Source organism: Pseudopipra pipra, chromosome 12, assembly GCF_036250125.1.
Source record: "Pseudopipra pipra isolate bDixPip1 chromosome 12, bDixPip1.hap1, whole genome shotgun sequence".
In the NCBI taxonomy this organism is placed as follows: Eukaryota; Metazoa; Chordata; class Aves; order Passeriformes; family Pipridae; genus Pseudopipra; species Pseudopipra pipra.
Window position 1 is genome coordinate 2,810,372 of NC_087560.1, and position 15,696 is coordinate 2,826,067.

The following is a 15,696-nucleotide window of genomic DNA, read 5'->3' on the forward strand; positions in this document are numbered from 1 at the left end:
GGGCAGGAGCTGAGGGCCGCGGTCGGGAGCGGCTCAGCGGCTCAGCGCTGCGGGCGCTGCGGCAGCGGCGGCCCCGGGGCGGGGCTCCCCCGGCGGGGCGGGGCCGGCGCTCCCCACGCGCCGGTTCCGGTCTGGCGGCGGGCGCGCAGCGGAGGGGCCTCGGCAGCCGCGGAGCCCGGGCGCGTCATGGCCGCGGCCGCGTGGATGCCCACGGTAGGCGGGGGACGGGCCGGGCCCTGGCCGGGGCGCGCCCCTGACCTTGGCCGGTGCCTCAGGCGGAGCCGCAAGGTCGCGGTGCCGCCGGGCCCTGGCAGCGCTGCCGGGGGCGAAGGGCCGCGGGGCCGGAGGGCGGCGGGTTCCGTGTGTGCGTGTCCCCTGCCGGGGGCGGCGGGAGGCGCCGCGGGGCCGTTGCCGGGCGGGCCGGGGGCGCCTTGGCGGCCCCAGCGGCCTGCGGGGAGGTCGCGCCGTAGAGGTCACGGCGCCGGGGCGGTCCCGCGGCGGGGCTCGGGCAGCGCGGGCTGCGAACGCCGGTCCCGCGGAGCCCCCGCCCCGGGCACTGCGGGCCCCGGGGACAGCGGGCCGGGGGCTCTCCGCCCCCACAGCTCCGCTCTGGGGCTCGCCGGCTCTGGGCCGCTCTGAACGCGGCCCCTGGCGCGGGGATGCTGCTTTGTGCCTCGAGTAAATGGAATTTCTGTGGAGCCTTTAAATGACAGCCTGACCGGGGCAAAGTCATTGAGGCCGCCCCGCTTAACCTGTCTGCTCAAACGAGGAGGAACTGTCGGGAGCTGATCACGGCACGTGACTGCAAGGTCAGGATGGATCGCTCTCCTTCGGCCCGACTCCTTCTTGGTGTTATCGATGTTGAACTTCAGTATAACGTACCAGGCCCGTGATTTCTGCAAGGACAGGCTGTTCCCTTTCCAGGGCTATTTGGGAATGTGAATCCCGGCTCTAGGTGTAGGAACTGTACCATGAGGACGCTTAGGCTGTGGAGTGAACTTCACGTTTTCATTTAATTGCTCCAGCTGCTTCCTCAGCCATGTGGCTGCCGTGGCAAGCACTGCTTGCCCGTGGCATTGTCCCAAGCTTGACCTTGGACATTTCATGTGGGGCTACAAGCAAAAATAGATCTAGCTTAAGTTACTTCTCCCACAGCATTCCTTACAATTTACTTGAGACTTGTATTGTTTGTAGTTGTTTCTGTTGGTGCCAGCACAGTGTGAGCCTCTTGCCGTACACTGTACGTGTCAGTAAAGGTGAGAAATAACAAATACAAATGGAACAGGAGAGGAATACAAGTTGTCAGATTCCATTCTAGCTGATAGCTGCAGACAGCCTGCACATGTGAGCATGGCAGAGCTGAAGGAGTGTCGATTTACAGTTAAAAGCCTTCTAGCCCTTAAGCCACAGAGCCATCAATAGTCCTAAAAAGGAGGGTAAGACTGGGAGGCTGTGATTTCTCTGCAGATTGGGGAATTTTGTCCATGTTCAGCTAGACAAGAGCTCGAGCTTAGTTACCACCCCAGTTTTGAAGCTTAACGCCAGTTCAGAATATTCAGATGTTAGAAGGTGTAATTCTTTGACTGTGCTTTCTGGACTCGTTGCTATGGTGAATTTTGTCTGTAATGTGCATTTCAGTTACGCTTTTTAAAACCCATCAGGCCTGCAGAAGGCAACAGTGCAAATCATACAGCTACAGGAGGTAGAAGAACAAAATTCACCACGTTTTGAATGGAAGAAGTGACACTGATGCAAAGTAGTTTTGGAAACCTCACCTCAAATGCATGAAGATACTTCCACCCAACTGCTGCCAACAAAGTGTTTCATTTTTCACGTTGCTTTCCACAAATCCCAATCCTTAGCATATCATCTATTTAGCTGAGTTACTGCAGCCTTGCTTCCAGTCTGTTGTGTGTGAGGACTCCAGCAATGGTGCAGGGGCTTCCCCTCACCCAAGGCACGAAGGGCTGTCCTGGGCTCACCTCGTGCTAAGAATACTTGGTGCAAAGAATGTTAGACAGCAACTTGGCAAAGCACTGGGTACTCTTGTTTCACTTGGACTTTTGTACTAGTTTGAGATAGGAAATTTAAAGCAATATGATTTTTAAAATGCAGATTTGCTGCAATATTGTTGGCGTTTTAAAATCCCATTTGCGAGGTAAAACAGCATCTTTTTGATTTATATTTCTGCAGGTGTCTCGGTTCCTAGGTGCTTTCAAAAACCAAAAAAAGGTGACCAGAAGTTTTGGTAATGCTGTGAGTATAATAGTCCCATTTTTTTCTTTCATGAAGTTTCTCAATAAAGGGGTTTGGAAATTTTGTTGTTATTTTTATATTCCCCAAAAAGGAGGGCCAAACAAGTGAATATACATGCTCTTAATGCCATCCTGGATTTACATTGGTTAATCACTGTCACTGCAAATTGTATATTAAGTGTGAGAGATAATACAAGAGGCTCTGGCAAAAGATACAAGTGGCATGAAAGTTCTCATAAAATACAGACATAAGCCAATCTTCTGAAATTCATCTGGAAATTAGCAAATATTGGGCAAAACAGAAAGATTGTTGAGAAGCTTCTCATTTTCTTTCTTTTGCAGACTTCCCTCTAAGCACTAGATTTACTTTACTGCTGCTTTTAGAATACCTTGCATCTAAAATTCTGCCTTTTCAAGGTCCTCTTCAAAGTATCTTAGACGTTGATTGTGTATTTCCCAATAGCTGTTTTACCTTCTTTATGTGTCTGTGTTTGAAGTGCCCATGGGCCTTTTTTTTCAGTGAAGGCAGGAGCAGGGCTCAGCACTGCTGCACATACCTTTAAGCAGGATTTAATTTTAAAGAGGAGCTGTGGCTTCTAATTACAAGTTTTGGGTACCAGCTAGAAAAGAAACCAAAGGATCACTTATACAGTACAAAAAAGAATCAGGTGAGGCACCTCTGTCTCTGTTCATAACACACTTAGCTCAGGTGGAGTCTTGCAGTGCTGTAACAAAGCTCTGGGGTTTTGTCATGCACTGAGAATGTCTCTGGCTCAAATGAGCCAAAAAAATCAATCAACATGTACTGAAATTCTGAATATTTTGTGTGGAGAGGGGTGGTAGCATATCTTGTGAGTAGATTTAGTCTGGAGTTTTGCAAATAATATCTGAGCTGCCCTTTTTCTTAAGTAATGAGAAGCACATACAAAACTGTTGGAACTCTTTAAATAAGGCAAAAAGGGCTGGGGCATGTGCCTCAGACTAGTGATCATAATTTATTCTTTTTTTCATCAAAGCAGAGTACTTTCTTCCCCCATTATTCGTTGAGCCTGAGCCGTGCAAAGAAAGAAACGACCAAGAACATGGGAGGAAAATAAACTGCTATTGTCAAAAACGGGTCTGAGATTTTTAGGAGGTCACTTGAGAAGTTTACATTGGCATGACCCCTTTTTTTTTTTTTTTTTTAAGATGAATGCAGCTTTTCCTATCCCTTAACCTTTTCTAGCATGTGTCAGTGTTACACAGCATGTTGGTAATGCTGGAGGCACATGTGTAACAGAGATGTGTAACATCACTAGGTAACAGCACCTCCTCTTCAGATTGCCACAGAAACTCTGCTGAGATCATTCATTCCAAGGAGTACTGAGCAGGAACCTGCCTTTCACATTCCACCTCTGTTTTGAAATAGGAATAGATAGTAGGCAAATTTTTAAACAATCCTCTCAAAACATTTTCACAGTCCCTTGGAAAGCAAGGGAGTTCATTCTCACTTCTGTCCAGGACTGCTGTTCTTCATAGTGAATATTTGGTAACTGAAAATTTCTCTTGTTTTCTAATAGTTATTTGGTTCCTACAACACATGAAAATGTTTCTGTGCAAAAACCAAACATTCATTTGTTGTACTACTGATATTTCTTTACCTAGGTACAAACAGTAACTTTAATCCCAGGAGATGGCATAGGACCTGAGATTTCTGCTGCTGTCATGAAGATCTTTGATGCTGCCAAAGTAAGTCTCATTTGTCTTGCTATAAGAATTGTAAGTTTAACTACAACAACAAATACTAACTAGGCATGTTTAAAAAGTTTTCCCTTTAGCTTCCAAAAGATAAAGTAATATTTAAGCTATTAAAACTTCTTGAGAATAGAGGTCAAAGCTTTAAGTAATAGAAGACAGGAATGTGATATCAAGGCAGGGCTTGAAACTGTTATCTGGCAGACAAGTAGAGAGTTGAGAGCAAATGCTGTGCCTAATTTTTGGGAATATGAACTCGATGTATCATGTGATACTCAGTGAACTCAGTGTATCACCTGGTTGATGTAGTAATCCTGAGCAACTGGTAAGAGCAGGTTCTTTCATTGATTGTGACTTCCAGTGCACATGGAAGTGTGTGTTAAAGGACTGGTTTATTTTTAGGAATCAAACTGCTGCACTGCCAAACACATCAACTGAAGTGAGATGAAAACTCACTATATCCAAGAGGTGTGGTCCTGCCCACCTGAGGAACTTCACCAGAATTGGTCAAGTTTCCTTGAAAGGAAATAGAGCTCTTCAGGCAAGATGCCTGTTAAATTGTTCCACATTAGTAACAGCACCAAGGCATATTCCCTTTCTATTCCAACTATCCAGCCTGGATTTGCAAAAAGTGAATTTCTCTTTAACAATGTTGTATCTTTTCCTTTGTGGCCCTTCCTGCTGAAGTGAAGGGGTGGCAGCCTGTCTCCACTCAGAAGATTCCTGTGGTGAATGCAAATTCAGAAACAATTGTGGAACACATGCAGATTTTCAGTTAGATAACAGATACATTTCTGTGTCATGTACTGTGTTCCAGGCAGGAGAGATGATGAGTTCTCAATTAATTCAGTTTTCAGATGCTGTCTCTTGTATACAAAGAACTCACCAGCTCTGAAAACTTGAAAGAAATAGCACCTGTCTTGCAATTCTAACCATTTTGGTGTATATGACACCTAGGGAGGCATTGTGGGACTCAAGTTTATGATGATGTGCTGCTCATACTATTTCATTTTCACTTAATTACCTTTTTTAAACACTGCTTTAGTTCGAACATCTCATGCTTACTTTCGCTCGCCAGAGAAAATTTGTTTTATGAAGACCTGGACAAAATTCCTAATGCACCTTTTTATGAAAGGAAAGTTAAAACTTGAAGCAAAAGTCATGCCATTTAAGTTAACATGGAGTATATGTGTTTAGGCTCCTATTCAGTGGGAAGAAAGGAATGTTACAGCTATCCAAGGACCAGGAGGGAAGTGGATGATACCCCCAGAAGCCAAAGAATCCATGGATAAAAACAAAATGGGATTAAAAGGTATTTTAGGGGTTAATACACAGATATTAAATACTGTTGTTTTTATTATGAGTCTGGCTTAAAGCCAAAGTTCTTTATCTGTAGCACAATAAAATGGGTAATTATAGGGGACAGCCTATAATTTATCTGTAATCTTGAAACAGTCCTTCATTTCCAAGCCATAATTTTGATAGTTCTCATAGCTGAAGGTGGGTATTACTGCATTCCAACCTTTGGACTCTGCAGAAAGCATTTCTAAGATACACAATAGCATGCAATAACTGTATTTATAACGAGTAGTATCTTTATATGTGTTTTCAGTGAAAACCTGTAGTAAATTCCTATTCCATGTCAGGATTGCGGTTTGGCCTTTCAACAGCTGATTGATGTCCCTGTGCAGCACTTGATAACACAGAGAGTTCCCTGACCTTTCAGCAGAAGGGTTAAACGGGAACTTGGAGATCCTCTCCAAGAGTACACTGGACCCAGAGTTTCAGCTCTCAAACCCATGTGTATATTTTTTCACCCAGGGCCTTTGAAGACCCCCATTGCCGCAGGGCACCCCTCCATGAACCTGCTGCTGCGCAGAACCTTTGACCTCTACGCCAACGTGCGTCCCTGCGTGTCCATCGAGGGCTACAAAACCCCCTACACGGACGTGAACATCGTCACCATCCGCGAGAACACGGAGGGCGAGTACAGCGGCATCGAGCACGTGGTACGTGCTGCCCGGGCTGCCTTCCTGGGGGCTTTCTGTGTCAGGGCTGGTGACTCTGCCCGCCTCAGGGGGGTTCACGGTGGTTTTTGTTTGGCGCTTTCCCTCTGAAATGCAGTGTTGGGACTGCCTCCCTCAAGACTTTGCTCCCTCAGTGCTCTGCTCCCTCAGTGCTCTGCTCCCTCAGGGCTCTGTTCTCTCACCACTCTTCTCCCTCAGCGCTCTGCTCCCTCAGGGCTCTGTTCCCTCACCACTCTGTTCCCTCAGGGCTCTGTTCCCTCACCACTCTTCTCCCTCACCACTCTGTTCCCTCAGGGCTCTGTTCCCTCACCCCTCTGCTCCCTCAGGGCTCTGTTCCCTCACCCCTCTGCTCCCTCACCCCTCTGTTCCCTCACCGCTCTGCTCCCTCACCCCTCTGCTCCCTCACCACTCTGCTCCCTCAGCGCTCTGTTCCCTCACTGCTCTGTTCTCTCACCACTCTTCTCCCTCACTGCTCTGCTCCCTCACCGCTCTGTTCCCTCACCGCTCTGTTCCCTCACCGCTCTGTTCCCTCACCCCTCTGCTCCCTCACCCCTCTGCTCCCTCACCACTCTGCTCCCTCACCGCTCTGCTCCCTCACCACTCTACTCCCTCAGAATTCTACTCCCCCTCATCCCAGTGACTTGAATGATCTTACACTTTTATACCGATGCAATCTGTCTCTCAGATCGTCGATGGGGTTGTGCAGAGCATCAAGCTGATCACAGAGGAGGCCAGCAAGAGGATCGCGGAGTTCGCTTTCGAGTACGCCAGAAACAATCAGAGGAGCCACGTCACAGCTGTGCACAAGGCAAATATTATGTATGTCCACACTTCTTTTTGAGGAGGACAGAATAACAATATGCATTTAATTATAAACAACTTTTTAAGTCTTACTCAAATGTGTAACTTCTGTTGATGCCACTGGGAGTAAGTAAAATGGCAAAAGAGTGAAGCAAATGCCTCCTAAGTAAAATGGGTGATACTGACCCCGATAATGATGTACTGATACACTTATTAGCAAGTTTTTAGGAATCCTTTCGTGCAAAGCTCTTATTTTAAAAACTTTTAAACAAGGCAAATTAGTTTAAAGACTGAGGATGAAAGTGGCTAGTGTCTTTTACAGTTTCCAAGCCTGAACTGAGTCATAGTGGGATGTATGACACCACCTTTACAAATCCACTGAGCCTTTAGTAAAGGAATAGAAGGCATTCTGACAATGTATGTGTATGGCTGTTAAGCTACTGACACAAAAATGTTTTAGGAGGAAATTTAAAAGGCATAACCTCTCTGTAATATATTTAAAAGATTAGTTATATTTAGGAGATAGTCACAAATTAAGTTTCTGTAATCTAGTATTTTTATTTAAATCTCTCTTGCATGCAGTTTTCTTTACCTTGAGTACTGCTTCCTTACAATAACTGCAATATTCTCTTGCTTATCTAATTGCAGGAGAATGTCTGATGGGCTTTTCTTGAGAAAATGCAGGGAGGCAGCAGAAAACTGTAAAGATATTAAATTTAATGAAATGTATCTGGATACTGTGTGTCTGAATGTGAGTATTTCTATATTTTAATTTTTGTTGAGGTTTTTTTTTGTTGTTTAAATTCTTAACCTTAATTAAAATATACTTCCTTCTAGATGGTTCAAGATCCATCACAATTCGATGTGCTTGTTATGCCAAACTTGTACGGTGACATCCTCAGGTATGGAGATTGTAATTTAAACTAACCCAACACATAAAATACTGATACTTTCCCAACAGTCATTGAGGTTATGTGCAAGCCACATGGGTGATCTATGCATCCAGAGTTTAAAACTTCATAAACCAGACTTGAAATGGGAAGAAAGGATGGTATTATTACACTTCAATTATTAATATATTGTTGGGTGGGGCTATAGGATGAGAATGTGCTTCTTATTTAAAAGAGAAGTTGCTGCTTATGGAGTCTATGAATATTGTTCAGATGGGGCAGAAGAGAAATTTCTCCAAATGTGTGGAGAATGTAATGGCTTACATTGCAGTCAAGAATGCTTGGTTAGAGATTAGGGAAAAACTTTCTCATCTTTAGCACTAAAATAGATTTTGTAGGGTGACTGTGGGACCATGATGTGTACAGAGAGCTACTCACACAGTTAAATGATTCTGCAGAGTCACTGAAGAACCAAATGTGTGGCCTCTTCATATCCTACCAGCTCTTGTTTTACGTATTATGTTTTCTCCTTACCTTCAAATTAAATTTCATGTTTGAACTACATGAATGCTGGAGGAGCTTGGTCTCTTGAAGGCAAAATCCACCAGCACACATTTTCCATTCTGTAAAATGTTTAGGTAGAGTGTAAGTTCCATCAAATACTGTGTGTAAAATGAAGTGTCTCATCTGAACTTTAAGTGTGGAACGTAACATGGCATCTCCTTGCACCTCTTAAGGAGACATTGAGAAAACAGCCTGAGAAAACAGCCTGAATCAGGGTTTGTTTTAAAGTTCAATGACATCTTAGAACCCATCTCTTGTTTATCTACAGATAATAAATGTAAGGGTAACTTACATATAAGAAGAAATGCTTCTTAAGCTCTTTTAAAACTGCCCTCTCTCTGTGATAAGGCTGGGTATTACACCATTCCAACCTTTGGAATCCCACTCCAGGAAAAATCAGGTTCCAGCTAAAGCTTCTTGCTTTAAGAATTGGTAGAGGAGTGCCCAGGGCCCTCATAGCTGCTGTTAGCTGTTAACTAAAAGAGATCAAATCACATGAGTCCCAGCATCAGTACTGTTGCAGCTCCCTTCACATAGTTCAGTAGCACCTGTTTTAAAGTTCTCAGAGAAATTCCATAAAAAATTGCAGTTCTAAAAATTTGCAATAAATCTGAGTCTGTCCTTGAAGAGGGCACTGTGATCACTGGGTGAGGCCTCACCCACTGCTTCTTTAAAGCAGGAGCATAATGCCAGACAGGTTTCTTGGACTGAATAGGTACAGATCTCTTTCCTTGAAGCATTTAATAGTTACAGTGACAAATTCAACTGTATCCGTTTTTTCCCCAGACTCTATAAAGCTTTATTTTAGATTAAACTCCCAATATTGTTCTGTAAGGTCAAACAAACTTTTCTGCTTGTCAGTCCTTGCTGAGCTGAGTTGTGGGCAATATGTATATCTGTGAAAACACCCGAGTTTTAAGAGCATTGTTTGTCAGTATGTTCAGCTCTGAGGGTACAGTCTGATGGCTACAGGCACAGTTGGTTTGTCCTTCCCCATGTGAATTTGGGAGGAACCCAAATGCAGCTGGCTGATGACCTGCTAATGTCAGACTGGTGACTTACAGGCTGTTCAGGAAAGGGAGGGGAAAGTTAGTCTGGTGTCACTTGGAAAATGTCCCTTAAGCTACACACAATACACTACAAAACTGTTGGTAATCCAGCTACCTGAGGAAAATTCTTCCACCTTATTTTAGAAGGACTTTACATATGAAAAGTAGTTCTGTGGCCCCTTCAGAGGAAATAAGATTTCTGGATAGTTACAGGGAGCTGTACATTACAGTTTTTGCTAGTTTTCTAGACTTCTACACATATTCTGTGCTTTTAGTACTTCTTGTTGTGCCTGTGTCTTACCAGCTTTATCCTAGAATTTGGAATTTCCTCTTGATTTTCCTTTATTGCATTGCCTTCTGCTGGTAGTCCTAAAAATTTCCAAACGTTCCAGTGGAGCTCAAGGGGCTCACAGCATCTGTTCTTAATGTTATTCTCAGACCGTGTAAGCACATAAAGTAAGTTACACTTGCAGTAGATTGATAAACGAGTATTTTAATACCTTGCAGAGAGGTAACTCTGTATGGACAAACTTGTGTTTTTGCATGTGATGGTTGGGTTTTTTCCAGTGACTTGTGTGCTGGGCTGATCGGGGGCCTGGGAGTGACACCCAGCGGGAACATCGGCGCCAACGGAGTGGCCATTTTTGAGTCGGTAAGTTTTGTTAGCCAAGGGGGAGCAGGAATAACTGCTTTGTCTCCTCTTGGGAATCTAAAACCTCTCCATACTATACAGTGTGACTGACATTTAACAAAGTTCTGCATAAAACTGGTTTTTACTGTGGAGCTGGTGAGGCTTTACCCAGAGAGACTGGGTGAAGTGTGTATCGTGTGTAAGTTTTTTGCACGTCCTTTTTCTTGACCAACATTCTATTTTCCCTCTTTTTCATAAGATAAATACCCTCTATGAAACAGAACCAGAGGGGCACAATTTAGAGGTATTAGGTGACCTAGTTCTGCCATTCTGATGCCTTTGAACTAAATTGTTTTGGTCTTTGGTATCTCCTTTCCACTGACTGTATTGCTGCAAAGTAACCCCCATTTTAATATACGTGAGGATTTATGGTTCAGGTTTCTTGCACACACTTGGACTGCCTAGGACATTTTAATCAGCATATTGACATCACAACTGATAGGTTTGCTTTTATTTCTAGGTTCATGGAACAGCACCAGACATTGCAGGCAAAGACATGGCAAATCCAACTGCCCTCCTCCTGAGTGCTGTGATGATGCTGCGTCACATGGGACTACACAAACATGCCACAAAAATAGAGTCAGCTTGCTTTGATACCATTAAAGATGGAAAGGTAATAGGAGGGGGTGCAAATAAATGCACTAAATATGATATGATATGATTTTAGTGAACTAAAATATTATTATATCACAGCAAAAATTAACTCAGAACATGACCACCAGAAGGGTGGCTGACCTGCTGTGCTGGCCTGTTGCATGAGCAGTGCCACTGTCCTTCTCTGGCAGTAATTATATTATCTTTGGTGGTATTAAGCCTGCCCTTCTCAGTAATTAGGGACGGGCTGTAGCATTCCTGGTGTCTCAGTAATGCTCATCTCACATTTCTACAGCTTTGTGAACTCTAAAAGCTTGAACTGGATATCTGTTTTTCAGGGAGGGGATTAGAGGTTTAAGTAACTAGTAGCATTTCACTTATAAAGTTTATAAAACATACAATGCATATATATTTAAATTTGGATCCTGAAGTAAAGGACACTCATTTGCCTTTCACGGGCCTTAATCAGCCACTTAGTTTATAGCATTCCAGTCCTGACTGTAATACTTCTGTTCCTATTTTTTCAGCTCAGTTATTTTCTTTTTTCTTCCTTACTGCTTTCACTCCTTTTTGAACTACAGTTTTTATTTACCTTTTCCCTTGAGATGATACAGGATTTCCCTTTGGCAGTAGGTGTCTCCAGATTTAAGACTCGAATAGGATATTTGGGGCTGAGGAAGGACTTATGCTCTAAAACTTCACTTGAATTTGTGCTCTTACCATTATTGGTTCACTGCTCTGCTTTGATGCCCATCTTTTCAAAACAAAGTTGGAAAGATCCTGGAGGTGGCAGTTAAGGAGGATGAGCAGTTAGCCATGCTGGTTCAGTTACCTTAGCAGGACCACAAGAAGCTGCTTGGTAATTAAAATAACAAGCATGCTGAAACCAAAAGTTGTCATCACTTTGCAAGTGATCTGTTTGCAGCTACCTTACACTGTTAAAAAACACCTGAACTTACAAGTGAATAAAGAGGTGCTCCTGTAAAGTTCCCATTTACTGCTCTGGAAGTGGAATCCTCCATCTGCAGGTCAGTAATTCTATGGAAGATAACACAGTGCAAGTTTTGTGACATGGCTAGTTGTTCTCCAGTTACCTAAAACATTATGATTATATACTCACAATGGAGAGAATCTTTTTATTTGAATTTTAATGCAGTTAAAATTACAAGGTCCTACAACAGTAACCTTAATAGCTTCTCATGCTGCTATTCCTCCCTTCCCTCAATCATTAAATTAAGAGACGTGTGTGTCATGTAAGGGGGAAACTAATGATTTTAAATTATCTCCCAGCCTGCTTTAATCTAGCTAGGTTAGACCATCCATGTTGCCCACTGTTTATTTTACTCTCTTAAAGCTCCCAGACAGGAGTTGTACTTGATGGCAAAGATGTTTAACTCTACATTTTCCATCTCGTAACTAAACTAAGCAAACGTAAAGAATTGTTATCATGTAGCATTAAGAGTTATGTGTGCCTTTTCTGTGTGGGTTTCCTTCAAACAAACAAAACAAAGCAAACAAAAAAACCACCCTTATTAATTACTCTCAATTAGTGCTGAGCCTTCATATATGAATTTTACTTCCAAAGGACAAACTTCTTACAGAAGGCCTAAATACTTAACAGTTAATTGCACTATTATGGAGCCAAAGGACTTTGTAGAGCTTTGACCAAACACACTTTCTTCCTGCAGTTAAGATAAAATCACGTTCAAATTTGATAACATTGAAGGACTTCATGTTGATCCTCCAGTTTCTGTGCCTGTGCCAGTCCTTACTGCTGAATTCTGTGTGGGCTGCAGAGCTCCTCACACGTCCCGTGTTCCCTCTCACCCCTACTTCCTGTCCATGCACAACATATCAGAACGTGTAGAACCGTTCAGGGACAGGACTAACCCCGTGAAACATCTCAGTAATACTGTTTTTTCTTTCTTTCAGGTCTTGACAAAGGACTTGGGGGGCAATGCCAAGTGCTCGGAGTTCACAGACGAGATCTGCCGCAGGGTACGGGACAAGGACTAAACTTGCCTCACCCCGAGCCCTGGAGGACGTGTCACACACAGTACATTATGTGTAACTTGATATCCATATGCAGATAGTTTGCTTATCTCTTGAGAGCAAACTTTTTAGTTAAGGCCTCTCCATTAATAAATTTAGTCCAAATGGCTACAAACGATGCTTGTGCCTGCTTTCAGTGGACTTTTCCAAGTGCTTTGTCTTATTTATTTTTTTTTTCTATCTGGTGAACATTTTTATGTAAGTGAATTCTTTTATTGGCACTGTAACTGTCTACCATTTTCCATTTCAGTTAGAGGGTTTTACTTTCCACAAAGAAAAATTATGCAACTATAAACCAGTAACAGAATTAGTGAAATGTAAAAGCACCTTAATGGTTAAAACCTGCTTTATTGGTCTTGCTGAAGTTGAAAAGGTTTTCAGCCTAACAGTAGCACAAGGTGACCTTCTGAAACAGAAACGGGTATAAAATAACTTAAAATAGCAATTTCATGTTAAAAGCAATGAGAAAACCACATTAGATACTCTGGTGATGAAATACAGCCCTGCCCACCAAAGGCATGAATAAAGAAGTACAAAATTCTAGAGATTTAATCTATTTGTGGACTTTAAAAAAGCCCACAACCATTAACTAGCAAAGGGTGAGAATTAATGCTGAAGCAAAGTTATTTCTCAAATCTAGACACCACAATAATTCTTACAAGTTTTCCCTCTCTGAAATACCCTTTCCAACGGAGTTCTAATGAGGGTAAATGATACAAAATTACCTCTGCCATATATTGTGAAGGGAAAGTATTAACTTTGCAGATTTATCCTAGATATTTCATGACTTCTGCTGGAATGCTCTTTGTGTTGTAGCTTTCTGCATAGTCTGTTCAGTGTGTTCTACTGTATTGACTGGTAATTTTATCCCAAACTGAATGTAAGGGACTGGTCCTAAAGGGATTAAGACAGATCAGCGGTTTGGCTCTGGTGCCTATGTTCCAGAAATACATTTCATCCCTATTCAAGGGGATCCAAGACTTATTTTTTTTCCTTGCTTTCTAAGCTTAATAGGTGCAAAAGCAACTCTTTTCCCTCCCTCCTTCATCACGTGCAGATGGTCATATGAGTCATTCTGACCTGTATGTCCAAAGGTATCTTCCATCAGTGCCCCCAACGAGAAAATGTGTATTTTAAAACTCATTAGTATAGCACAGGATTATCCCTACTGCCAGAACCAGGCTTCTTAAAGCTTAATTCTATTAATAGAAAGTCACTAAGTGGAGTAATATCTATTAAGACTGTTTTAGGCTGGTTGTTTCAAAGGTGGAATCGTTTCTGAGTAACAACTTCTTGTGTGGCTCTACAAAGTGAGCATCCCAGCTTTTTTATACAGTCTAACAACATGTTGGAGGAGCTTTATTCCTCAGGCACTCTGCTTTTGGTGAATAGGGCAACGTTTCTTTCCGTGTTTTACAAGCTGCTGCTTCCTTGTTTCCTTCAGATTAATATTGTTAAAGAACCTCTGAATGACCACTGCGCACAAAATGGGGAAGAATAAACTTTTCAAAGTCCTCTGGCTTGTTTTGTTTTTATAATCCTAGGCTGCTGCCTTGTCTTGTGTGTTGAGCTGGTTATTGGTACTTGCAGCAAATCTTAAGTCTACAAGATGAGACTGGTAGTGGAAGTTCCATGGAAACAATCTCCTGTTCCACGTCACGTTTTCCTCTCGGGAACAGTGGCTGTAGCTGCCTGCCAGGGGTCACTCACAGCACCCCCCTGACACAACTGTGCCAAGCATGTCCTCCACGGAACATGATTTATTTTTCATGGGGGTAAGAAGAAATGCAGCTCCAGAATTAGTACAATGGGAGTGTTGGCACGTGCAGATCCACGCCAACAAACACTGCTTAAAGAAAAGAGCTGTAAACAGTCTGAGAGAAGTGTCTGTTCTAAACAGCACTCCCAGGGACAGCTCCTGTATTTACTGCTTTATGTCTTCCAGTCCTGGGGAGCTGTTCCCCCAACTGTTATCTGTTTTTAGGAGAAATAGTAATGCTTATTCCAACACGGACTTAGAAATGAGCTGCTGTTTTAACAGAAGCCACTACAGAAATGGAAGAGAAGCCTTTAGGTTCTGAAATGTGTTAGTGAACAACAAGAAACTCCTGTGTAGGAGGAGAAAAAAAATTCAGCCCTTTTGATTTTTTTTTTTTAAATAATTCTCACTGGAGTGGTCTGGCAGTTTTATTGAGCAGTGCTGCCAACTACCAAAATGTATCCTGAGCTATGGGCAATGGCCTGTGGAACAACAGGGAAAAAGGAAAATAGGAAAATCACTATATAAAAGAATGGTTTTTCAGTCTAGAGGAATTAATTAGTTATACCCAGTTTATACAACACAGAGGGATGTTTTAATCATTTAGGTCATAAAGTAAAAATGGTATTAGAAAATGGACACACTGTAGATGCTTCTGTAAAAAGAGGACAAATGATCAGGTGAGTATCAGGAACAACTAAACTGACACAGCAGCTTTAGTGGTTTGGTTCAATAGACTACAGACCCAAAAAAGGCATAAATCTCCATTAATGCTTTTGATTAGAAAATACTTTCTTTTGCTCACAGATCTTTCTTAATGCTTGGATGAAAGACTTCCTACTCTTCATAGAAGGAGTCTACTTCCTTCCTGTATTTCTCGAGCACCGTGAGCCGCTTCAGCTTCATTGTTGGACCTTAAAACAGAGAGAGAGTCACAATACCAGAAATGGGAACAGAAATTCTTACCCACTTGGAGCTTTGGTGCCTGAGATTTTTATTGAAGAGCCTGCTGGAAGCACATACCCTAATTTGAGTGTAGATAAATGCTAAAAGTGAGAAGCCAGTGTTGTATGTATATAAGGCTCCATGTAAGCATGAGAACCTCAAAGGGAGCTGCAGATAAGAGGGTTATAACTGACTACTACTTTTTTTCATTAAAAATAAAGAGTGATGGTTTTGAAAGCTTTTAAACAATTCCAAGTTCATTCAGAGAGCCTGGTGATGTGCTTCAGGCTCCATTATCAGGCTTTCACTGTCTTGCTTCTCTTTTTTTTTTAAAT

General features: G+C 42.7%; 3 protein-coding genes across 12 annotated transcripts in view; 1 reads left to right on the top strand and 2 right to left on the bottom strand.

Annotated features, from left to right (window-relative positions):
- The window catches only part of CIB2 (calcium and integrin binding family member 2), a 45,980-nt gene extending 43,831 nt beyond the window's left edge, over positions 1–2,149 (bottom strand). The window contains exon 1 of one of the 2 annotated variants that reach the window (XM_064668422.1): positions 883–2,149. The gene's annotated coding sequence lies outside the window, so the exon portion shown is untranslated. The remainder of the gene's footprint in view (positions 1–882) is intronic. The other variant, XM_064668421.1, reaches the window with a different exon arrangement.
- IDH3A (isocitrate dehydrogenase (NAD(+)) 3 catalytic subunit alpha) lies at positions 80–14,172 on the top strand. The gene is made up of 11 exons (XM_064668413.1): positions 80–213; positions 2,194–2,256; positions 3,900–3,983; positions 5,187–5,301; positions 5,811–5,998; positions 6,702–6,835; positions 7,466–7,568; positions 7,655–7,719; positions 9,888–9,972; positions 10,472–10,624; positions 12,538–14,172. Exons 1-11 carry the CDS (start codon positions 187–189, stop codon positions 12,619–12,621), a joined length of 1,101 nt encoding a protein of 366 aa, XP_064524483.1. The 5' UTR covers positions 80–186; the 3' UTR covers positions 12,622–14,172.
- Positions 12,986–15,696, bottom strand: part of ACSBG1 (acyl-CoA synthetase bubblegum family member 1) — a 42,986-nt gene continuing 40,275 nt past the window's right edge. For all 9 annotated transcript variants that reach the window (XM_064668405.1, XM_064668404.1, XM_064668403.1 and 6 more), the window contains one exon: positions 12,986–15,330. In XM_064668405.1, the coding sequence (XP_064524475.1) occupies positions 15,254–15,330 (77 nt within the window). In that variant the 3' untranslated portion in view covers positions 12,986–15,253. The remainder of the gene's footprint in view (positions 15,331–15,696) is intronic.

Excerpts from the sequence above, each read along its gene's own strand:
- IDH3A (XM_064668413.1), top strand. The coding sequence starts at position 187 with ATGGCCGCGGCCGCGTGGATGCCCACG. Across the intron at positions 2,257-3,899 it reads CCAGAAGTTTTGGTAATGCT|GTACAAACAGTAACTTTAAT; the intron begins GTGAGTATAATA and ends TTCTTTACCTAG. Across the intron at positions 7,569-7,654 it reads TGGATACTGTGTGTCTGAAT|ATGGTTCAAGATCCATCACA; the intron begins GTGAGTATTTCT and ends ACTTCCTTCTAG.